This window comes from Acipenser ruthenus, chromosome 4 (assembly GCF_902713425.1).
Source record: "Acipenser ruthenus chromosome 4, fAciRut3.2 maternal haplotype, whole genome shotgun sequence".
NCBI lineage: Eukaryota > Metazoa > Chordata > Actinopteri > Acipenseriformes > Acipenseridae > Acipenser > Acipenser ruthenus.
The window spans coordinates 8027260-8052409 of record NC_081192.1 but is presented as its reverse complement, the minus strand read 5'-3'; the positions used below and the strand labels follow the sequence as shown (position 1 = coordinate 8052409).

The 25150-nt window shown below is 38.2% G+C and overlaps 1 protein-coding gene across 3 annotated transcripts in view; it reads right to left on the bottom strand.

Moving 5' to 3' along the window:
- LOC117399721 (insulin-like growth factor 2 mRNA-binding protein 3) overlaps window positions 1-25150 on the bottom strand; it is a 56629-nt gene that overhangs the window by 11633 nt on the left and 19846 nt on the right. For all 3 annotated transcript variants that reach the window (XM_059021901.1, XM_059021903.1, XM_059021911.1), the window contains exons 4-9: window positions 11625-11676; window positions 11472-11535; window positions 9757-10047; window positions 7563-7697; window positions 7136-7258; window positions 6907-7042 (exon numbers count right to left, since the gene is read on the bottom strand). In XM_059021901.1, coding sequence (XP_058877884.1) covers window positions 6907-7042; window positions 7136-7258; window positions 7563-7697; window positions 9757-10047; window positions 11472-11535; window positions 11625-11676 — 801 coding nt within the window. The remainder of the gene's footprint in view (window positions 1-6906; window positions 7043-7135; window positions 7259-7562; window positions 7698-9756; window positions 10048-11471; window positions 11536-11624; window positions 11677-25150) is intronic.

Sequence of the window (25150 nt, the reverse complement as noted above, 5' to 3'; positions counted from 1 at the left end):
CTATTCATGTTTACATTACCCTTTTCCCATTAAAAAATAAAATCTACTACAAAAATAACACACACATTTCAGTGCTGCTGTGCAATGTCCCGCCTTCCTGACTTGCATCTATCAGTGATTCGCTCTCAATACTTTAAATCCCCCCCAACTACTGAGTGACAGCACATTCCTACATTTCTATTGGAGACTCTGCTTACGAGATTTAAAACGAGATTACAATCAGTATGGAGGCTCATTAGCGGGAAGATAGAGGATTTAAAACAGAATTGTGGCGAAATGTATAAAAATGCCTACACACACAAACCCCAGAATGTGCCCGTGACCATAGGGATTTCGTTGTGGAAGACAGCAAAGGAAAGAAGGTACAACTTCAGTGTGCAAGTACTGAAGTTACTATATATTTTGACAGAAAAAAAAAAAAAAAAAAAAAAAAAAAACCCCTCAAGCATTTTTGGAAAGTAACCGAAAATTCTAATTTCATATATCAAAAACGAAAACCCCGAAAAAAAAAACGATTTACATAAAACTCAAATCGCTAAAAATTAGCACCGAAACATACAATTAGTAAAACCCAAAAAACAGAAGCCCTAATTCTAATAAGCTGGACAAACATTACAATTCGTAATTACATTAACATTGTTTAAAGGCTAGTCAAAGGTATACTTCCAACAATACCGTAATTGTAAAATCTGGTTTCATTCACATGGTTTTGCTGTGAAACAATTAAATGGGATTTTAAACCCTCCAATGTTCTTACTTTCTCAAGTGGAATGAGGAACAGGAGAGTGCAACATTTAAGTGACTAGTTTTTGTATTGGTGCAGAATTGCGATTGTAATAAGGTGTATCCATCTTATATATAAATTTTATTTTTATTGTTTGTTTATTAGAAGGGGATTGGGAGCATATATATATATATATATATATATATATATATATATAGTGTGTGTGTGTGTGTGTGTGTGTGTGTGTGTGTGTGTGAGTGAAGGGGGCCCAGCTAAAGTTGGGCAACCACTGGCTCAGAAGGAAAAAAAATTACAAGATTCTATCACTACAATACTAAAAGAGTTTACCTTCTGAGTCACAACTAAGTTGTATTAGTTTAAATCTGTACCATAGCAGTACATTTACAGCTCTAGCCTAAGTCTAGATCTTAACTAAAATTAACAAATAAAAGCACTCAAATGACCTGTTCGGTTTAAAGTTGATACAAAAAACATCCCAACATACCCAGGAGTATTGGGTTGTAGTACCGCTGCTAAATGGCACAGTGTTATGTATTATATTAAGAGTTTTGTCTAACTTCAGATTACAGGCAAGTAAACATTTTCACTTATTGTCAAATTATTAAAGTTGCCTGTAAAACTTTAGGGGTCATTAATAAATACTTGCAAAAAATAGCATTAATACCAAGTGTTACTTTCAGTTGTATTTCACTACAATTGCATATTGTAGCAAGCGTGTGTAATTAATAGATTAATTAAACAGTAATATATACATATATGCGCGCTTTTGTGGATGAGAAAAAAAAAAAAGTTACACAAAAAGAGATGGCTACAATTTATTCCAGCAATTTTTGGCAAAACTCAAAAAATACCAATTCAAAAAGGTGTTTATACCTTTTGATGCAATGATAGTATTGTCTACAAGGTGCTAGAAATTTCAAAATAATGCATAACCCAATTCTTAAAATGTTCACCTAAAATCCAGCATTTTCTAGAGTATAAAGGATTAGGCATAGGATGACTGCGGTCATTACCAATAAGTCGATATGGGGAAAAAAGTAAGAGAGCTATCTGAAGACCCAAGGCAGAATTATTTATTGTCAAAGCTGGACAAAGATACAAGAAGATTTCCAAGCATTTCAGTATCCCAATTTCAACTACTGTTTCTATTATCAAGAAGTACAAGACTCATGGTACTCTCACAATGCTCCCTTGGATCAGGAAGGTTCTTTCCTCAATTTTTACTTTTTTTCTTGGTGAAGGTTAATAATCCAAAATTGACTGCCAAAGTAAGCAGCAAGTGAATTGGCTGCAAGAGGGACTGGGGTTTCCATTTCAACCATAGGGTCGAGTATTGCATAGTGAAGGTTTCAATGGTCACAGGTCAAGGAAGAAAAACACTTAGGAAAACGTCACAAGGACAAATCGCTTAAAGTTTGCAAAACGGTATTTGAATGATTGATACGAGTTCTGGTCAAAGGTTTTGTGGAGTCATGAAACAAAAAAAGGATAGTCGTTACGTCTGGTGAGGCATACAAAGAAAAACCATACCTACTGTCAAGCATGGAGGTGGCAATACCCTTCTATGGGGCTGTTTTTCCTCTAATGGCACAGGAAATTTAGTTCGAATACATGGTAAAATGGATTCCATAGCATACCAAAAGATATTGGCCAATCATCTGAAACCCTCCGCTAGAAAAATGAGTTTAAAAAGGGCAACTGGAGGTTAATGTGCATTATGAATATCATATGGGAGATACTGAAATTGAAAGAATCTATGAAAGAGACCTAGGAGGAGTTTATGTTGACTTAAAAATGTCTTCATCTAGGACAATGTGGGGAAGCTATAAAAAAGGTCAACAAGATGCTTGGATACATTGTGAAGTGTTGAATTTAAAATCAAGGGAAGTAACGTTAACTTTACAATGCATTAGTAAGACCTCATTTAGAATATTGTGTTCAGTTCTGGTCACCTCGTTACAAAAAGAATATTGCTGCTCTAGAAAGAGAGTGCAAAAGAGCAACCAGAATTATCACGGGTTTAAAAGGCATGTCGTATGCAAACACTCAAAGAATTGAATCTGTTCAGTCTTGAACAAAGACGACTACGCGGTGATCTGATTCAAGCATTAAAAATTCTAAAAAGGTATTGACTGTCAACCCAGGGAACTTTTCCGACCTGAAAAAAGAAACAAGGACCAGGGGTCACAAATGGAGATTAGATAAAGGGGCATCATTCAGAACAGAAAATAGGAGGCACTTTTTTTACACACAGAATTGAGGGTCTGGAACCAACTGTCCAGTAATGTTGTTGAAGCTGACACCCTGGGATCCTTCAAGAAGCTGCTTGATGAGATTCTGGGATCAATAAGCTATTAATCAAAACATTTGTAAACTATGTTCTTAAATGTTATTATTGCTAAACTAGCATCAACTAGCTGTTAAATTTACATTTTCCTTTTTGGGGTATGAATACTTTTTAATTAACATTTTTTTTGTAAAAAATTTAATGAAATAATTTAGACCTCTTGTAACTTTTCCCTCATCCACAAAAGCAAAATCTTTTGCTACAAAAGATTTCCTGTAATTTGAGAAATTATAAAATTTCGATTGGGGTATGTAAACTTTTGACTACAACTGTGTGTGTATGTATGTATATATATATATATATATATATATATATATATATATATACACACACATATATACACACACACACACATACTGTGCAAAAGTTTTAGCCAGGTGTGAAAGTGCTGTAAAGTAAGAATGCTTTCAAAAATAGACATGTTAATAGATTATATTTATCAATTAACTAAATGCAAAAGTGAGTGAACAGAAGAAAAATCTAAATCAAATCCATATTTGGTGTGACCACTCTTTGCCTTCAAAACAGCATCAATTCTTCTAGGTACACTTGCACAAAGTCAGGGATTTTGTAGGCATATAGTCAGGTGTATGATTAAACAATTATACCAAACAGGTGCTAATGATCATCAATTCAATATGTAGGTTGAAACACAATCATTAACTGAAACAGAAACAGCTGTGTAGGAGGAATAAAACTGGGTGAGGAACAGCCAAACTCAGCTAACAAGGTGAGGTTGCTGAAGACAGTTTACTGTCAAAAGTCATTCACCATGGCAAGACTAAGCACAGCAACAAGACACAAGGTAGTTACACTGCATCAGCAAGGTCTCTCCCAGGCAGAAATTTCAAGGCAGACAGGGGTTTCCAGATGTGCTGTCCAAGCTCTTTTGAAGAAGCACAAAGAAACGGGCAACGCTGAGGACCGTAGACGCAGTGGTCGGCCAAGGAAACTTACTGCAGCAGATGAAAGACACATCATGCTTACTTCCCTTCGCAATCTGAAGATGTCCAGCAGTGCCATCAGCTCAGAATTGGCAGAAAACAGTGGGACCCTGGTACACCCATCTACTGTCCGGAGAAGTCTGGTCAGAAGTGGCCTTCATGGAAGACTTGCGGCCAAAAAGCCATACCTCCAACGTGGAAACAAGGCCAAGTGACTCAACTATACACAAAAACACAGGAACTGGGGTGCAGAAAAATGGCAGCAGGTGCTCTGGACTGAGGAGTCAAAATGTAAAATATTTGGCTGTAGCAGAAGGCAGTTTGTTCGCCGAAGGGCTGGAAAGCGGTACACAAATGAGCGTCTGCAGGCAACATTTCTGCAAATGGAGTTGGGGATTTGGTCAGAATTAATGGTCTCCTCAATGCTGAGAAGTACAGGCAGATACTTATCCATCATGCAATACCATCAGGGAGGCATCTGATTGGCCCCAAATTTATTCTGCAGTATGACAACGACCCCAAACATACAGCGAAAGTCATTAAGAACTATCTTCAGCGTAAAGAACAAGGAGTCCTGGAAGTGATGGTATGGCCCCCACAGAGCCCTGATCTCAACATCATTGAGTCTGTCTGGGATTACATGAAGAGAGAGAAGCAACTGAGGCTGCCTAAATCCACAGAACTGTGGTTAGTTCTCCAAGATGTTTGGGCCAACCTACCTGCAGAGTTCCTTCAAAAACTGTGTGCAAGTGTACCTAGAAGAATTGATGCGGTTTTGAAGGCAAAGGGTGGTCACACCAAATATTGATTTGATGTAGATTTTTCTTCTGTTCACTCACTTTGCATTTTGTTAATTAATAAATATAAACTATCAACATGTCTATTTTTGAAAGCATTCTTACTTTACAGCATTTTTTCACACCTGCCTAAAACTTTTGCACAGTACTGTATTTATATATATATATATATATATATATTATTCTAAATATTTTAGCTCAAAGAGCCACCTGCCCTCTATAATATACAGTGCCTTGCAAAAGTATTCAGACCCCTGACCAATTCTCTCATATTACTGAAATACAAATGGTACATTGAAATTTTGTTCTGTTTGATATTTTATTTTAAAACCCTGAAACTCAAAATCAATTATTGTAAGGTGACATTGGTTTTATGTTGGGAAATATTTAAGAAATAAACTGAAATATCTTGCTTGCATAAGTATTCAACCCCCACACATTAATATTTGGTAGAGTCACCTTTCGCTGCAATAACAGCTTTAAGTCTTTTGGGGTAAGTATGTACCAGCTTTGCACACAGTGTCGGAGTGATTTTGGCCCATTCTTCTTGGCAGATTTGCTCCAGGTTGTTCAGGTTGGTTGGACGACGCTTGTGGACCGCAATTTTCAAATAGTGCCACAGATTCTCAATGGGATTGAGATCAGGACTTTGACTGGGCCACTGTAGGACATTCACCTTTTTGTTCTTGAGCCACTCCAAATGTTGGTTTTGGCCTTGTGCTTGGGACCATTGTCCTGCTAAAAATGTGAATTTCCTCCCAAGCTTCAGTTTTTTAGCAGACTGAAGCAGGTTCTCTTGCAGTATTTCCATGTATTTTGCTCCATCCATTCTTCCTTCAATTTTAACAAGATGCCCAGTCCCTGCTGATGAGAAGCATCCCCACAGCATGATGCTGCCACCACCACCACCATACTTCACTGTAGGGATGGTGTGTCTTGAGGCATGGGCAGAGTTAGGTTTGCGCCACACATAGCGCTTTGAGTTTTGGCCAAAAAGCTCCAGCTTGGTCTCATCTGACCACAAAACCTTTTCCCACATCGCAGCTGGGTCACTCTCATGCTTTCTGGCAAACTCCAGACGTGCTTTCAGATGGTACTTTTCTTTTCTTGGCAGTGCCTGGGTGGTGTGATGCAGCTTCCACTTCCTGATTATTGATCCAACTGTGCTCACTGGGATATCCAAACACTTGGATATTATTTTGTACCCTTTCCCTAATCTATGCATTTGTATTACTTTATCTCTAATTTCTGTAGAATGCTCTTTGGTCTTCATTTTCCTTCAGATTCACAGCCTGACCAATGATCCTTCAACAGTGGGGTTTTTATCCAGAAAATGTGACAGCAACTTTAATGGTTCACAGGTGGAGGCCAATGGTAAGGTAATTGTGTCCTCGTTAGGGCAATTTCTTTCATCGGTGTAAACTGGGAGCTTCCACAGCACAGGGGTTGAATACTTATGGAAGCAAGATATATTTCAGTTTATTTTTCTTAAATATTTCCCAACATAAAACCAATGTCACCTTACAATAATTGATTTTGAGTTTCAGGGTTTTAAAATAAAATATCAAACATAACGAAATTTCAATGTACCATTTGTAATTCAGTAATATGAGAGAATTGGTCAGGGGTCTGAATACTTTTGCAAGGCACTAATTTATATATTATATATATATATATATATATATATATATATATATATATATATATATATATATATATATATATATATATATATATATCCAACATCACCCAGTACATCATTTGGGACTGTGCAACATCTGTACTAGTCGTCATGTTTGAAACCCCTGCTACGGCTTGCTGTCTCACTATGCCATAAAAAGCATGATTTGGGTTCACACAGGTCAACCGACTTTGGGGAGAGGTTTCCACAACTATGCAAGTTTAGCAGCCCACCTAGCGTGTGCCCCTTGCTATCGGGGACGTAGTGGAAGCCAATTTTGTAAAATACTAAAAAAAAAAAAAATAAATAAAGAAAGTGGCTATATATGATATGATTGGACAAAAAACAGGAAATGGGCTGCGTTCAATTACTTTAAGTCACTGAAAACTCACATTCATGGCAGCCATGTCATTTTCATAGGATTCTCGGACTTTCTTCATGACTTCTTCTTCAGCCTTGGCACAGGCTTCAATACTGCCCTTGACTGTGATGGTCCTCTCTGGATTATAAAGGGTTAGATCCTGCAAGCTAATGAAACAGAGATGTTGTTCAATTTATGGATAAATTGGGACAGCAAACCCTAGCAACTACCAGCATGTAAAAAATAAATAAAGTTCTTACGGCGAAATGGTGATTTTGGTGTCCGTGTCCTGCTCAATCTTCTTTAAATTCTTGCCTTCTTTCCCTATTAGTCTTCCAACAAAGTTGTTGTGTGCTAAAATTTTCAAAGGAATTTCTTCAGTGCTGAAAAATAAAAATGGACCATGCTCTAATCTGCACTTTGACTGGAGCAATCATAACAATAAAACATACAACACACACCAGGACTTTCATTGTATCCAAATGTAAATGAGAATTACACAGCCACAGACTGATGAGCATCTCCATATACACAAGCCTCAAATTGAAACATTTCACACCACACCCCAAAACCATTGGAAGAGCAGATTAAGATGGGGTTTTGCACTGTAAATCAAGGTATTGGCAAAAGTTATAAGCATTTGAAAGTCATACAGCAGGTCATTATGTCCGGTCATACAGTACTCACAATTTAGTATCCTGAGCTTCTTTCTGCATGATCTCCATGAGTGTTTTACAAGCCGAGGAACATCCTTCAGGAGTCGAGTGGATTGTGATCGGCTTCTCCGCCGCACCAGCATTCTCTTTCCGATGGATGTCAATCCTGGGAAAAAATAAATAAATTACCATGCCTTACCAAAAACAGACTGGTTTTGCCAAGTGTCTCCGTGGATTATGGATGAAAAATAATCCAGCACTATATGCACAAGTAGACTGCTGGAGGTCTTCAGATAGGAGGTGCTGCAGCCACCAGAACACAGTCTTCATTCTGTATAAATCTGTTCTCTGCAGGGCATGGCAGACACATTGCAGCACAAGCTTCCAAGATGTGTGCACTTTAACACAAAGATGTTCCTTCTTGTCAAATAGGTTCAGTTCTTTTAACCTGATTTAAATTATACCATTTAACCATGTGATTAGTCTAAAGCTCTTTGCTAGATTCGCTAGGTCATTTTTGCAGAAAATCAGTACATTAAAAAACCTTAGTACATCCTCCCTGTGTACTCTATCCTTTTAAATAGAAATCCAAGCCTTCCACTGCCTTTTTTGAATTGACTCCCCATACTGCCTGGTCTGACAGTGCCAAGTCTTCTACAATGCAAAGGTAATAAATAAATAAATAAATAAATAAATAAATAAATAAATAAAATGATGGTTTCCTTCTAGCTCCCGAGGAGTGCAATGTTCCACTGTTCTCTATGCAAAGCACTATGTAACACAATTTTTGTTCCTGGGTAGTAAGTGTTATTTCCTAATTGCTTATGCCTCAAAAGTATAGAAAATGGCTATTATTCCCCACAAACTTTGCTTTTGTGACCACGACAGTGATATTTTGAAATGTACCTATTTCCAATGAGAAAACGGGTGAATGTGTGTCTTTTCGTTCACATAAAGTCAGAAAAAATCAAATGAATCCAAATTAACATGTATTTATACTAAAGTAATACAAAAATGACTACAAAAGATTTAGAAGTGAGTAGTTTTTCAAGATTTACGATTATACTGTAAATCACTTTCACGAATCAGCCCCCAAATGTAGTCTCCCATCATGTTCTTGTTATACTGTCCTTGGTAGCGGAGTTCAAAGTCCAGTATATCCTGGTGGAAGCGCTCGCCTTGCTCCTCCGAGTATGCTCCCATGTTCTCCTTGAACTTATCAAGATGAGCATCAAGGACATGGACTTTGAGGGACATCCTACAGCCCATTGTGCCGTAGTTCTTCACCAGGAGTCTCAACCAGCTCCACATAGTTTTCGGCCTTGTGATTGCCCAGGAAGCCCCGAACCACTGCGACAAAGCTGTTCCAAGCCGCTTTCTCCTTACTAGTGAGCTTCTTGGGGAATTCATTGCACTCCAGGATCTTCTTTATCTGTGGTCCGACGAAGACACCGGCTTTGACCTTTGCCTGAGACAGCTTAGGGAAGAAGTCTTGAAGGTACTTGAAGGCTGCCGACTCCTTATCTAGAGCTCTGACAAATTGTTTCATAAGGCCCAATTTGATGTGCAGTGGTGGCATCAGCACCTTCCGGGGGTCCACCAGTGGCTCCCACTTGATGTTGTTCCTCCCCACAGAGAACTCGGTCCGCTGTGGCCAGTCCCGCCTGTGGTAGTGCGCCTTTGTGTCCCTGCTGTCCCAAAGGCAAAGATAGCAGGGAAACTTGGTAAAACCGCCTTGGAGACCCATCAGGCATGCCACCATTTTGAAGTCTCCTATGACCTCCCAGCCGTACTCATCATACTTCAAGGCGTCCAGCAAGGTCTTGATGCTGTTGTAATCCTCTTTGAGGTGCACCGAGTGAGCCAGGGGAAGAGACGGGTACTTGTTACCATTATGGAGCAGCTATTTATATTACTGGAAAGTTCTAGAAAGTTCTAGAAGTTACTCCAAGTTTACTCAGCACTGAATCTATCTGGAATGTTCTGGAAAATAGGTAAATTTCAAAATATCACTGTCCTGGTCACAAAAGCAAAGTTTGTGGGGAATAGCCATTTTCTATACTTTTGAGGCATAAGCAATTAGGAATTAACACTTACTACCCAGGAACCAAAAAAAAAAAAAAAAAAAAATTTGTTACACTGATTAGGCTCCACTACAATGCATGTCCATGCAGGAAGGGAATAGTTTACAATGTAAAAAAGATGATCTGTGAAAGTCAACATACTTGGACTGTGTTTGTTTTGTGATGTTTCTAATGGTTGCTCCTTCCTTGCCAATGATGGCTCCTACAAACTGCGTGGGGACCAGCACACGCAGCGGCACATCTGACTGCTGTTTGGGCCGGGCACCCGCACCAGGGGAGCCTTGCCGCGGAGGACCCCTCTGACCAAACCCCCGTCTGCCTCCCTGAGGGGGCTGCTGTTGGGGGGACTGTGCCGTAGTCATCTCGTCTGGGATGTAGGTCACCTTCAGATCATAGTTCTCTAGCTGGTAGCCATTGAGCTTCTCTATTGCTCTATTTTAAAAATAAATAAATAAAAATAAATTAAAAAATTAAAAAAAAAAAAACACACCCCACACACGCTGAATGATGAATGACAAGGACACTTGCATCTTTGGAAATACAATTTTAAAATCTTCAATGTATTTTGATAGCCACTAGGAGGCAGTTATTCACATAGGTTCGGGACCAAAAAAAAATAAATAAATAAACTTTGGACAAGTATGCATGTATCCCACATGCAGAGTTAAAAAGGGCATTGATCTTCTAAAATTTGGGGACTCGCTTCTCAAATATCTTTCCTTAAAAGAAACCTTCAATAACCCCCACACATACCACTGAACATCTGTTTTCAAAATTCCTTAATAGATTTTATTAAATGCAATTGGTACCAAACCAATCCCATCACCATGCAGAGTACAACTGTTAATCAGTCTGCTCTGGCTTCTACTGTATGCTCTACTTTTGTATTTTAAACCCATTTTGTTGGAACATATTATATGTCCAAACTGTAATCTTTCCTGAAAACTAGAACAAAAAAAAAAAAACAACCCCACAGGTGGCAGCGCGTTCAGCTACAGGGTCCCTAAACTAGCAAATGATCTGCCTGGAAGGGAAGCACCAACTGTTGCAGCTTTTAAATCCAGACAAAAAACACCACACCTTTTTATAATTTACCTTATTTATCCTAAAATGAGTGTTTCTCTTGTTACTTATTGTCTTATGTTTTATTGCATTTACTGCTTTTATTGTCTTATCTTTTTATTGCTTGTTACTCCTTTTATAACTGTCAATATACTGTTTTGTCCATGTAAAGCACTTTGCAGCAATTTATTGCGAAAAGGCGCTACACTAGATAGACTGAAAATGAAACCGTAATTCGTTGCTGTCGAGGTCAGAACATGACCCTGGATTTTTAACATGTCCCATTGTTAACTATGCCTACACATTCCAGTGCACCAATATACCCCAGAAGATGCAAAATCATTTGTCAGGTCCTTTTGTAGAGCACCTTCAACTCAAATACCCAATCCAAGTACCTCTATTTTATTTGACAGATAGGACATGATTTTTACCCAGACTTGAGGCTTAATGAAGATCAAGCTTTACACATTCAGCCGATAATGCCTCTGCATACACATTTTAAAAACCGCCTAGAAACCAGAAATTGGAACCAGGACGGCAAATGTAACAGGATGTGGGAAATTCCTTTTCTTGTTAAGCTTGCAGACAGAATGGATGCAATGCATGAAATGTAGCAAGTAAATCCAGAGTGAAAAAAAAACAAAATAAAAAAAACTCTACAGGAATACTTTCAGGTTTTCATGAAAAAAAAAAAAAGTCAAACTACAGCACTATCTAGAAAACTTCAACTGAATGAATAAAGTAACCATACAAAGCGGAAAAATAAAACAAAAAGAATTAGTTGGTATACTCACTGCCTGGCCTGGTCCTTGGCACCGTATGTAACATTCACTATTGCAGTCTCTGTCTCAGTGTTAACTATGAAGATTAAGACCACATTTACAAAGTTAGACAATGGCACTTGTTGTATTCGATTGAATGTAACTTTGATAAATTCACATACATACCTTGTTCACAGTTTTCTACTGTGCCATACTGAGCCAATAAGCTGTCCAACACCTATAGAGAAAAACAGAGAACATTTATCCAAATGCAAAGGGCTCCAGACTGACAGTCACCAATGCGACTACATTTTATTGGCAACTGTATTTTTGGGTTCCATTACCACCTGTAAACAGAAAAATGCTGCCTCTTACTTTAAAAACATGTGTCCATATTGAAAGTTATTTGCAGGGGTGACAAAGGGCAAGTGCAGTAAAAACAGAGAAGTGAGGACTAGAGACACTTTGGTGTGGTCAAAAGTATATTAAAAAGAATTAGCCTGAAGCAACTGAAACACCACTGTGGTGGGAGTGGAAAGTGCACAATGGCTTATGAATTCAAAATCTTGTGATGATTTGAGGTGCTAAACTGGTCTATATATTAAATATGGGGAGTCTGCAAGCTGCTCATTGAGACACGCCCAGAGAAGACCTTCAAGCATCTCGCTGCATATCCGAGCGCTCTGCTCACGTGAACTCCCAGGACACAGGTGGCAACAAGGCTGGTTATTCAAACTACTGTTACGCTAGTGGCTCCATTGCATGCCTAATTTTAATGGGTTATTAGGCTTCCAAGCTGTAGGCTGGGGAAGCCTATTGTTTGTTAGGATTATTATTATTAATTATTTTTCTGCCAAAACATGCTCAAAAACTCACGAAATTCGGTACACTGGTAGATGCCTATGGATGACAGTCTGTGATATTCAGCAAATTTGCGCAAGTCACATGGTTCGGCAGCCATATTGGATTTTGCGGAATTTCCTATGTATCGGAAACCGCTTACTGCAGAGTTCTGAAAATTGCTATACATGTTGAGGGATAGTCCATGATTAACTGTTGTTAATATGAAGCCGATTGGTTCTGTGGTTTGGCAACCACATTGATTGACATAAAATTACCATAAAAATATAAAATCATCAATTCAAACATCTTCTCTGAAACCGCTTATCTGATTGAAACAAATTGGAATAAAACACCTCAGTATGGTCATCTGTTACGCTTGTTCAAGGGAAGTTGCTACTGTGAAAATCATGGCGTCCACGCTGCATGACATCAACATACTCAACTGGCTATAAAACTGCGTATAACTTCTTATCGGCTGCACCAAAACACACTAAATTTGACACGGATGTTGAGGACTATGATGTTGTATCGTGGTCAATATGGCGGCCTTTGGTCACATGGTGTGGCAGCCATCTTGGATTTAATGAAAAGTTTGGACATATTCAAAAGTCGTCTTCTCATGAACGGTAAATAGTACAGCTGTGAAATTGTGTACATAGTGCGCTCATGTCCACAATTGATTCTACTTAAAAAATGGATCGGTCACATGGTGTGGCAGCTATGTTGGATTTTGCGTAAAACACTTAAACAACTCCTCATGAGCCCTTTGGCCGATTGATGTGAATCTTGGTTATACGTTATCTTTATACCGTCCTCTAAAAAAAATTAGTCAGGAAAAGTTCCTACATCAACAAACATGACCGCCATGAGCCAATCAATATGGCTGACATGCCAGTTTGCCCATATTTTACCCTGAAATGACACATTCCCACCACTGTTAACATGTAAAACTCATTTTTCGCTGGTGTTTAACAAGAACAGTTTTACCAACACATGTAACTTAAAAAACAGTAATTACAGTGGAAAGGATTATATTTAGACGTACACAGTAGTGGCATTAAAATATACAAGAACCAATACTGTCTCTCTGGGTTCTGTTCCAGCTTCTTCTCTCCTTTGTCCTGTTTATAATTCCTCGGCATAGGATTCGAGTGGTGTTACTCAAATCGTGCACATGTTATGTCCTAGTAGTGGTTTGGTGACAATTAAATATGGTGAATTGTGTATTTGCCAGACACCCCTGATAGCCAATTGTTACACTATCACTTTCTATTGCTTTAAAAATGCACATTAAATGATAGTTGCATTAAAATATACAAGAACCAATACATGCTGTAGACTTTATATTGCAAAATTAGGAATAGGTCACCACATGCACAAACTCAAACAGAGCGATTTCCAATTTAGAACAATGTTAGCCTCATATGCATTATTTTCAAAGTATGCACACTATTTAGAATTGTGTGCATCCAAATAATTTAAATTGGCTACTAACCAATAATTCCAATATTTGTGCCAAAATTAACAGTTGTGATAACGCTTCATCTATAATAACCAATGCGCTTAAATTTTATGATAACTGCTTGGAAGCTGTAAAGTTGCTCGCAACTCTAGTTTGTACATGTAACCTTTGTAACTTGGAATCAATAAAATGTACAATTCTGCTGAAGTTTTAGTCAGGAGTCACTTGAGTCTTGATTATAGTAGATAATAGAATCAAAATAAAACCACAACCTTACAATATTTATGAATGTGCTAGGACTGTAAAGAAAAAGCCTGCATATCACGTTTTAAAATGAAAGACGGTAATGGTCTGACCGAACAAATGCCTGGAAATCCATAAGTTACTGTGTTAACACCAGCAGAATACAATAACCCCAGCTGTGATTGTGACCAAACGTGTGGCCACTGCTTGACTGCAGTAGGAAACACTGCCAGTCACAATAATGTAGCTCCGATTGTGGCAATGAAAAGAATGTCATGTTTCCAAACCAATGTGCTTGCCGTGGTGTATTTAATATTGAAAATAACTGAACACTCGAAACAAGCTTGTTTCTACTGGGGAAAAAAAAAAAAAAAAAAAATTTAACATAAAAGCTGTTTGTTACATGCTCTCAGATCAGGACTTTACCAACTAACACGGATGCCATTCCCCATGTTACAAATGTACACAACTAAAGGTACAGCTACCAATTCCACAAGACGACAGATAAACATTCCAGGTTCATTGGTCAATCGATGCAGCTGATGACTACATTCAGCAGAATGAGGCAACAAAACAAGTACAGACATTTAGTTACTATTAAGATTACTTTAGTGTCTTGCAAAGTTAGTAATTTTAAGCAGTCGAATATGGTTACACCTCATACAAACACTGAATAGCCCGTAACCTGCATATTACAATGCACATTATTATTATTATTTATTTCTTAGCAGACGCCCTTATCCAGGGCGACTTACAATCGTAAGCAAAAACATTTCAAGCGTTACAATACAAGTAATCTTAACTGTTTACACCCCAAAAGTAATCTAAATAAGAGAAGCAGAAATCAGCTGGTTTTAGACAATTCTCACCTTGCTGCATTTCATGCCAATACAGCAGACGCACACCCCTTACCAGATGTACTTTCTGCAGCTCAGATTCTCAGCCAACAGTACCCACTGTTACCTGTACTACTGCAGTACAGAAAGCTGCAAAGTGCACAAATTGTTGCGATGGAAGTTACACTTGTGAGACACCGGAATCTAGAAGGAAGTCTGTGCCAATGGGAAAATGCAAGATTCAGTTAAGTGCCAAAGCTGATCAAACCTGTCGACAAGGGGAGGGACTAAAACACCCAAAGTGCCTATGTTCTATTCATTTTTATTTATTTATTTTTATATGGAGTTAAAGTTCAAACAATTCTAGTACACCAGGGTGTTCTGATATAATATTATGGCTGTGGGCAGAGTGCCTATAACACCCACACCATTGTAACATTTCCCCACATCTTGAAGTACCACAACTGGATTATAAAATGGCATTGATCATCTTTACTTACACAGGCATATACACGCTTAATGATTTCCTTTGGCGTGTCCTTCAGCAGTTTTAAAAATGACTTCAGGTGAGCTGTGCCCATGTGTGTTACTATATTTATTGCTGTATGTTACTGAAAGAGGGCAGTGGAGATGTTGGTGTAGACACAGGAGTTTCTCAGTTTTTTGCTTCGGGTCATATCAAGTGTGGATGAAGGACGGCTTGAATTTGGTGCCACTGCCAGTAAAGCTAAAGGACCAATTATTTCTTTCTTCATGGCTCGCTTGCCAGTAGCTTCTGATGGACACCTTATTGGTGACCCGTTCTGGACATTTACAGTGTTTCAAGCCCAGCTTTGGCTGGAATATGAACAGTACCTTCAGATCTTGAATGATTTGTGTATCTGTTAGATAGTCCCACCTATTTGCTCTGCTTGGATATCCTTGAACTAAGGTCATTTAAACCAAGGTCATTTAAACCCATTGGTTCCAGCTAGTAGGGGATGTTGGAGGCGCCGAGTAAGTAATTTGACAGCTGGAAAGTTTCAGGCTGTTTTTAAATGTAGTACAGGACAGAATGCATTATTGAAAGTCCTCATACACCATTCTACAATTTTTGTGTGGCAGTTATTTTTTTTGTTAAATGTGTTTTAAAGTTGTTTTAAGTAGTTGAATATGGTAGCAACCAACTCACTCCTGAAGAGGCACCCAACCTGAAGGGGCACCTAAAATTTGGCAACTTTTTTGACCTAGGAGTCATTGGTCCCCATGAAAAAAAAAAAAAAAAAAGTTGGTCTGGAGCCTACCAACATCTTTATTGCCACTGCAGACATCGATCCTCCAAATTGCTGTCTCAGCTAAAAATTTAAATAGATTGAATGATACCATTTATTTATACCTTGAGAGCATGATTTTTGGATCTTTAATTCAGAAAATAGCCATCTGGGTCATAGCAACAGCAGTTGCAACCCCATAGGTTTGATAGGATTATTGTGAATTATTATTTTGAATTTAACATTATTATTTCAGGCTTACTATACTATGATCAATTGTATGGCTGTGTTCAAAAGGTTTGTTCGCTAGCCAGCAATTCTATGATAGTTCTGGACTTTTGAAGGTTAGGCAGCATTCAGATGTCAGATGTTTTTCTTGTTAACAAATAACGTTTGACAATGTGCGAATAGAATACCATAAAAAAAAAATTACACATTAAATCAAAGCAAATTGATCTTTTGATTTGTATAATGCCCATTACTTAAAACAAGTTAAAATCCACTACCAGATCCTTGTATGTAGCACCTATTTATCAATACCACCGCCATACATTGGACCAAGATATAATACAAAAAGTACTGGAGGAGTACCTGTAGTGGCAATATTGCTTCAATTAAAAAAAAAAAAAAAAAGAAATAGTATTATGGTAGAAGTAGTAGTATGAAACAAAGTATAGACTAACCATTTCTATTTCAAAAAATGATCACAAAAAAAAAAAATTGAAATGTCACAGCCAGTGCTCAAGATAAGGTTTTGGGTCAGGGAGTAACTCGCCCTCTAATTTAATGTAGTTTCAGGGGGTAAAATGCAGCATTACCTAGAAGTCATGAGTAAAATCGAAGAGGTGAGTCTTAAGGAGGCGCCGGAATGTGGTCAGGGACTGGGCAGTCCTGACATCTGTAGGAACTACTGTACAATCACGCGTGTGTTCTACAAGGTTCGTCGGCTCAGCGCATGACTTACCACACAGTGGCAGCGTTGGTCCCCCGGTGTCCCCATGCACAGCTCTATTCCGGGGCCCTTGTTCCCTATTCTTACCAGTACTATAGTATACCATGACTTTCAAAACAGGGCAACAACTATTTGCATTGCATTTTACTACAGAAACCTCGCAAACAGTTAGAAATGAACCACTGGCAAAGTCTGCAATACGCCTTATTCACACAGCGGCCATGTTTGGTTGAAAACGAGGCTTGGTGTGCGAGCAACTGTCATGGCCGCCACAGCTCCTGATAATATCACTATGTGGAAGAAATCTTTAATATGTGTTCCTCAAATAAAAGTTGAAGAAATTGATAATTGGGCAGAATGCGAGGACTCCAAAAAACACAGCAGAAAGGGTACAGAAAATCAGATCGAGGGTTATATTCATGAAGTAGACGGTAAATTAGCAAGCGTATTTGTGATCGGAAAGTGAATGTTACTAACCTATACTAGATTTGTAATATGTTTAGATCTCTTTTAGTTAGAGAACGTTTACTTTAATTAATATTGATGTTGATATCAAGCCTCTGTATTGTTTCATGTTTATTGGTTTGGTATAAGCATGTGTTAATTGTTTTTTAAATACAATTAGAGGCAGGAGAATGGATGTAGCATTAGGGCTAAAGGCGTTCCAGTCAATGAAAAATAATGAGTCACTTTACAGAGTTCAGGTAACACCATATCCAAAAACCTAGGCTTGGTTTGTTTCTCCAAGCTTAGTTCTGTTCAGTTATTAATCCCATTATTAAGATTCTGTTCAGTTGTATACTAATCCACTGTTCCAGTAGCACATTCAATGTTTTGTGTGTAGAACAAGTGTAAGTATAATAAGGCAAGTAAAGATATTTTAAAAACATGAAATCAAACGTCCCTCTCTGTTATTCCTGTACAGTTTATCCTGGTGGAAGCGCTCGCCTTGCTCCTCCGAGTACGCTCCCATGTTCTCCTTGAATTTATCAAGATGAGCATCAAGGATATGGACTTTGAGGGACATCCTACAGCCCATTGTGCCGTAGTTCTTCACCAGAGTCTCAACCAGCTCCACATAGTTTTCGGCCTTGTGATTGCCCAGGAAGCACCGAACCACTGCGACAAAGCTGTTCCAAGCCGCTTTCTCCTTACTCGTGAGCTTCTTGGGGAATTCATTGCACTCCAGGATCTTCTTTATCTGTGGTCCGACGAAGACACCGGCTTTGACCTTTGTCTCAGACAGCTTAGGGAAGAAGTCTTGAAGGTACTTGAAGACTACCGACTCCTTATCTAGAGCTCTGACAAATTGTTTCATAAGGCCCAATTTGATGTGCAGTGGTGGCATCAGCACCTTCCGGGGGTCCACCAGTGGCTCCCACTTGACGTAGTTCCTCCCCATAGAGAACTCGGTCCGCTGTGGCCAGTCCCGCCTGTGGTGGTGTCCCTGCTGTCCCAAAGGCAAAGATAGCAGGGAAACTTGGTAAAACCGCCTTGGAGACCCATCAGGAATGCCACCATTTTGAAGTCTCCTATGACCTTGATGCCATCTCAGAAAAATGCAGATATGTATCCACTTAGGCAGCTGGAACTAAACTGAACTGGTGGGCTTAAGGTCCCTGTATTTGTACTACTATTTATATTACTGGAAAGTTCTAGAAGGTTCAAGTTTACTCAGTACTGAATCTATCTGGAATGTTCTGGAAAATAGGTAAATTTCAAAATACCACTGTCCTGGTCACAAAAGCAAAGTTTGTGGGGAATAATAGCCATTTTCTATACTTTTGAGGCATAAGCAATTAGGAAATAACACTTACTACCCAGGAACCAAAAAAAAAAAAAATTTGTTACACGGTGTAATACATGTACAGAATTTGGAGTTTTAACATCTAAAAAGGGCAATGTGCACTGGGTTACTTAAATCGGAACCACAAAACGGAACGCACTAGTGCAATGCCATAACTTCTCTCCACTGCAGTTGGAGACATCAGCGACCGGAAGCTAGCAGCTGCACTCCAAGCCTCGTTTTGAGTCTGGCGTGAAGGTGTATTACAGTTGAATAATTAAGTTTTTGGCAAATCTGCTGCACATTGTTCTCGGACATTGTAGAAAGTAAATATTTTTGGATTAATTTCATGCTCAGGTATGAAAAGCTTCTCTCCCCTGACATGACAGGCAGTCAAAACAGATGCAAGACAATACTGAGGTTAGGATACAGGTCCAACAAATCTCCCTTAGGATGTAGCGGAGCGCAGCAAGAGGTGAGGACGATAAAGCATTTATTTTAAATTTGTTTCCAGGTTCATTTAAAAACACGCAGCCCTATGTGCGAGACGCCTATACATGTATTCCCCTCGCATTTGCAGCACTGACGGCATGCGCAACAAACTTGGTTTGTACTGTGTCGAAATTAGTTCATTAGCTTTTAAAGCACTGACGTTTATCTTAAATAATGGGTTGCATGATTATGCGGCACATACCCACAAACTTGTGCACGGCTTCTGTTTATGGCGTATAGATACAAATGGTAAAGTCTAATAGCAAGTCACTCATTCTGGTGCAGACTAGATAGATATATAGGAACTGAGCCCCATGCAATTGCATTGGCTGCATGTGCCTAAAACCACTACTGTCTGCAAATTACATTGCTTATTTTTAACATTACATTCTTACTCAGTTTAAAGAAACTAAGCCATACAAATAGGGAAACAATAAGTTATTTTATATTGGAAGTACAACGGTTAGCTGGTGTTGATATCAAATATAACAGGCTACGGGATGCATTTTGAAAGAGAATTAATAACAGCTGCGCTCCAAACCCCAGAGAGTATGGGAAAGATTGTCACATCTGTAACTGCAAAAACAAAAATCTTAACCATTTTTTCCAGCTAAAAAACGTCACAAAAAGGAGTCAATAAAAATTGACAGCAGAAAACAGGTACGTCAAATATTGAAACATTTATAGTCTTCACATGGACAACCACCAACAATATTTTTAGCTTTCTTAAAGTCATACCATGTCTCATGTACAAAAAAAAATGGTAGCCTGATAATTTACAGAAAATAAACAGAAGCACCATCTAAAATATTACATTACAAGATTTCACAAATTTATTGCATGTACAGTTAAAGGACAGTTAGATTAAAAAAGGATGTTGCTAATACAGGACAAGCGTTTTGGCAATTTTAAATTTGTAACAACACTTTTGATAGCAGTGTGGAGTAGTGGTTAGGGCTCTGGACTCTTGACCGGAGGGTCGTGGGTTCAATCCCTGGTGGGGGACACTGCTGCTGTACCCTTGAGCAAGGTACTTTACCTAGATTGCTCCAGTAAAAACCCAACTGTATAAATGGGGAATTGTATGTAAAAATAATGTGATATCTTGTAACAATTGTAAGTCGCCCTGGATAAGGGCGTCTGCTAAGAAATAAATAATAATAATAATAATGATAAAAATTGTCGCCAAGTCAGCCATTAAAGTCGCTAGATTTAGCGACAAATTCGCCAAGTTGGCAACACTGCCTGTGGAGCTTTGAATTTCTTATTCTTACTGTGATTGGCTGCAAAGACAAAAGGGCTGGATAATGTTTGGGATGGTTTTTGTAGTTTCCTAGTAACTAAAGACCTTTTGTCCTGGCATGGCACACCTCTGCCTGTTGTACTTTCATAACTGCTCTTATCTAGATTATATATTTTTTAATGTGATATTTTATAATGTGATAACTTGTAATGTGATATTTTATAACAAGTTACTTTGTAATGTGATATTTTGTAACAATTATAAGTCACTCTGGACAAGGGCGTCTGTCAAGGAATAAATACTCGGAGATGTAGTTTGTGGAAGTTTTAGGGGAGGCAGACAAGCTGTGCAGCAAAATTGCCATGTTTATTTTTTACACATTAAATGTAGTTTGTATTTCTAACGAGTAAAAAACGGCAGAACTGCTGGTCACAGCACAGAGGCAGACTGCGTAAGAAAACGGGTTTCAGAATACAGAAAATAAAACACTTCTCGTTTATCTACAGTTTTCAAAAAGATGGTTACCCAGTTTGAAGTATTTGTTGAGGGGTGATACATTTGAGAAAATTAGCTTTTATTTTCAACATACTAGGGTGGGACCAGCAGTAAATGTTATAAAAAGATGGACCTGGGTACTCTGCATTGTGCAAAAAAAAAGTTGCAAGTAAAAAAGTGTAAGTATTAATTTTATAAACAGGTTGCAACCCTACTTTTTGGGTTCAAAAATAAAATTAGCAAGAGCTGTATATGAAGATCCCAGCTAGGGGTTACAGTAATAACGATCTGTGTTTGGAATGTGAAACTGTTTAACAGCCAAGAACTGCAAAGCATTTGAACACCGTTTTCATAACAACAAGTTCGCAATAAGACACCTTACAAGTAATGTTATACATTTCATTTATTCAGCCGATAATCAAGAACATTGCATTATGGTCCAACACTACTGTATGAGTATTGCAAGCAGCATCAATTGCGTGTACATAACATGTATCTTCCTTCCGACCAAAGGGCAAAATATACCCTTCGTTACAGTCCTAATCAACTGAGAAATCACACCACCACAGGGATAGATTTTATAAAACAAAAAGTCTCAACGATATATAGGTTTGGCAAACCGAGGTTGTCTGCCTTTTAAGAATACAATTTTCATGATAGCCAACTGTATTAAAGCTTGGATTACAAGTAAGAAATAGACCCGACACAGAGGGTATTGGAACACAACTCGGTATCAGCCAACCAGCATCACCGCATCAACTGTGAATCAATACATAATCCATCTAGTGGACAGCAAATACTGAAGACAAAATTGGTCCAAATGTATTTTATCCACCAAAAACTGCCAGTCAATACTTTTGCACAGATGAAAAGCAACCAGTCCTGTACTTGCAACTGCCAAATCAGCTAAAATCAGAGCCTCATTCAACAAACCAAGACACGGACAATTCAGTAATATTGCTCCATTCAGATATATGGCACTGTCCAGAAACTATAAGCAACTCTGACAAGTGAAGAAGTTATTTGTTTTATAATTTGTCATCCGTCCCCCCTCCCCCCAATAATGATGTATGTGATCCTTTGAATATTTTTAGTGCTATTTTTCTAAAACTCAGGAGGAAGGGTACCCAATGAATCATTACAATTTCAAGGTAAATGTAGGTTTTAAAAAGTGTTTCAAAATTATGGACCGTTTGGGTAATGGGGCCCAAGACAAAAGTCAAACAGTCTATAACGTCTGGTAATGCCAGATGTAAAGGGTCTTATTGCTTTTATAGGACTCTTATGCATTACTACAGTACAGGCTCAATTGTGCCTTCCACTTTCAAAAGGCGTTTTACAGCAGGACTGTTTAGAGGCACATATTGTACAACCAAGTCAGCAACTTGCTATTTCAACAAAACAATCCAGCACATGTTCACTTTATTTGAATTATGTTCTTGTAATATATTCATTTTGATGATTAAAAAAAAATGCTTTTACTGAAACTCAGTCAGTTTAACATGCACACTAAAGGCAAGGCAGACTTCTGGTTAAATGAGCCAATTTTTGCCCATTTAAAAAAAAAAAAAAAAAAAAAAAAAAAAAAAAAAAAAAAAATGGTTTGCTAGGTTAAACCAGATTAATAAACCCCATTTAGATTTGTTTAAATGTAAAAATATTGCAACATTAGTAGATTTTTCAGTTTCTCTTCTCTACCTTTTACAGAGGTGCTTGTATTATTTTCCAGGAAGTTTTGACTTGCCCATTTTTCAATTGACATGTTATTAAAATGTCACATTTAAAATAAAAAAAAAAAACTGGTACAGTGCTATTGGTACAACGCTATACTAGGAATGACATCCCACTAGCTCAGCAAATCAGAGTGCAGGGAATCTTTCCATTGTAGTATAAATGGCAATAATTTGCATTCCATAAACCACACACTACTAAAATAACTCATATCTTGCCACTATCAATCCAAGGAAAAAAAAAAATTGGCAACTATTAAAACACAGACCACAATATATCTTGAACAGGTCAGACACACAAGCCTCACTGTAGCTTCTCTACCACATTTCAAATTTAAAGTATTTTAAAAGCAAGGCAAATGCATAGCATATTTAAAATAAAACACACATTTAAAAAGAACATTTCATATACGTTCCCCATTGCAGGTTTTACTGTAATCTAATAAAATACGGTCGTCTGGTGTGCCAGTAAGCTTGAATAGGTGCTGTACACACCAAGGTAATCTTAGAAGCCTCCTCCATACAAGCGATAATACAGGACATACAAAAATGTATTGGCTCTGCTAAAGAATTTCCTAATCGAGTTATGATAAAAATTGGATAAGAAGTTCCACCAGATGTATTTAAAAATGTTACCTATGGGAACTTCCACTGCATCCCAGTCAGGAGGGATACTACGTTGAAATACACCCACCATTTAACAGTCAGTTATGACCCACATATCTGTACTTTGCTAGTTCACTTATCCCCATTTGAAAATTAAACACATCAGGCAGCCAAAAATCAATTAGATATCTTTTACAAGGCTCCAAACTAAAAAGATTAGTCAGATACATCTTAACAGAAAATTACAGGTGCATTTCATAATTAAGGATTTTAAAAATAAAAACAACCCTCCCAGTTTGACAGTCCCTGGGTTGCTGTCAACTTGTTTGTTCCCGACTGCTGCAGCACAGACATTCTACAGCAGGACTTCTTTACTGGATCTGCGATTACCCAGCACACAAAAAATCGAATCAGTGTACCAAGCACAGCTCATAAAACGTGTACATCTTCAAAAGCCCATCAAGAGAAACCAATGTAAACTGAACCAAGCATGTAAAAGTTGGAAATAACTCCAATGAAGTCCTTCGTGCACAACTGTGCAATTCAAACTTGGTTATTATGAATGAAAAACTGCACAATAGAGACCCACAAAATGCACAAATATTTCCAATAAAACAGCAAGTATATAATATAAAAACAGTAATATTTGTGAATCAGAATATCCAACAACCAAACCTTAAATCACAAGCCAAATAAAATCAAGCCGATTTAGAGGCTTAAATAATGTGTGAGTGGGTTGTAAAACTTAAAGACCACCGATTGGATTGGGGATTCTTCATAGTGACCCAACACAGATACAACAGTCAGTTCCCGCCTATCTCCATTTGAGGATTCATTTCAACAGCAGCAGAGGAAACTGCCATCTTCCATTCCTATACAGACATCTGCCTGCAACCAATCCCCACCCCTTTTCGTTGGCTATTTAAGCGCGGCTGCAGCATTCTGAATAAGGGGCAGCTTTGATCACTGGATAGCGTAACAGTCCGTTGAGAATCTGCAAACATGCATAAAAACAGCAGCAAGTTCAGAGCCAAGGAGTGGGAGGGGCAGAATGAAGGGGCAGTTTGTGTGGATGACAACTATAACCACCTCCATTGCATTTGCAGCAATACAGGTCACAGTTTCCTACAGACTGAAAACACTGCTCAAGAAAGCAGTTCCTCTTCTGGGACCCCTTTATTTTTTGCTGAAAACAGCCACTTACTCTATGGTCAAAATAGAAAGAATCCACAATGATCCTGGTAAAAGGTGCTGCCTTTAGCAATCTAAAAATATATATTTTTGCCAAGTTTAAAGACAACATCTTGCTCAAGACTAAAATTCACTGCAGAGGTGACATTTAAGAAACTAAGTAAAGAGGTGGAAAAAATGATTTCATATTAAAGGATGACCGTTTGATCATGACAGGTTCACTATTAAAAGTAACAAATGTCAGATTGTTATTTATGGATTCTCAGTTGTGTGTGTGAAACCGAAGGACCGCATTGTTTTGGCGTTTAGTAATTAACATGTTTAGAAAGGTGTTTGAGTTTCAGCACACCCTTATTATAAACCAGTATTTTAAGTTTCATGTTAACATAACACTGCCTGCAAGATCTAGACCATTCATTCGTTTTGGGGAAACCGTGACTTAGTGTGCCATCTTTGGTCAGATCAATCTCCAAATCACAGCAGTCATTTCACCAATATTTGAGGACTAAGTTAACTTTCAGTTACATGTTTTAGCACGCAAATGTGACGCAGTAGCCAAGCAAAGAACGAGGCTCAGCGGTAG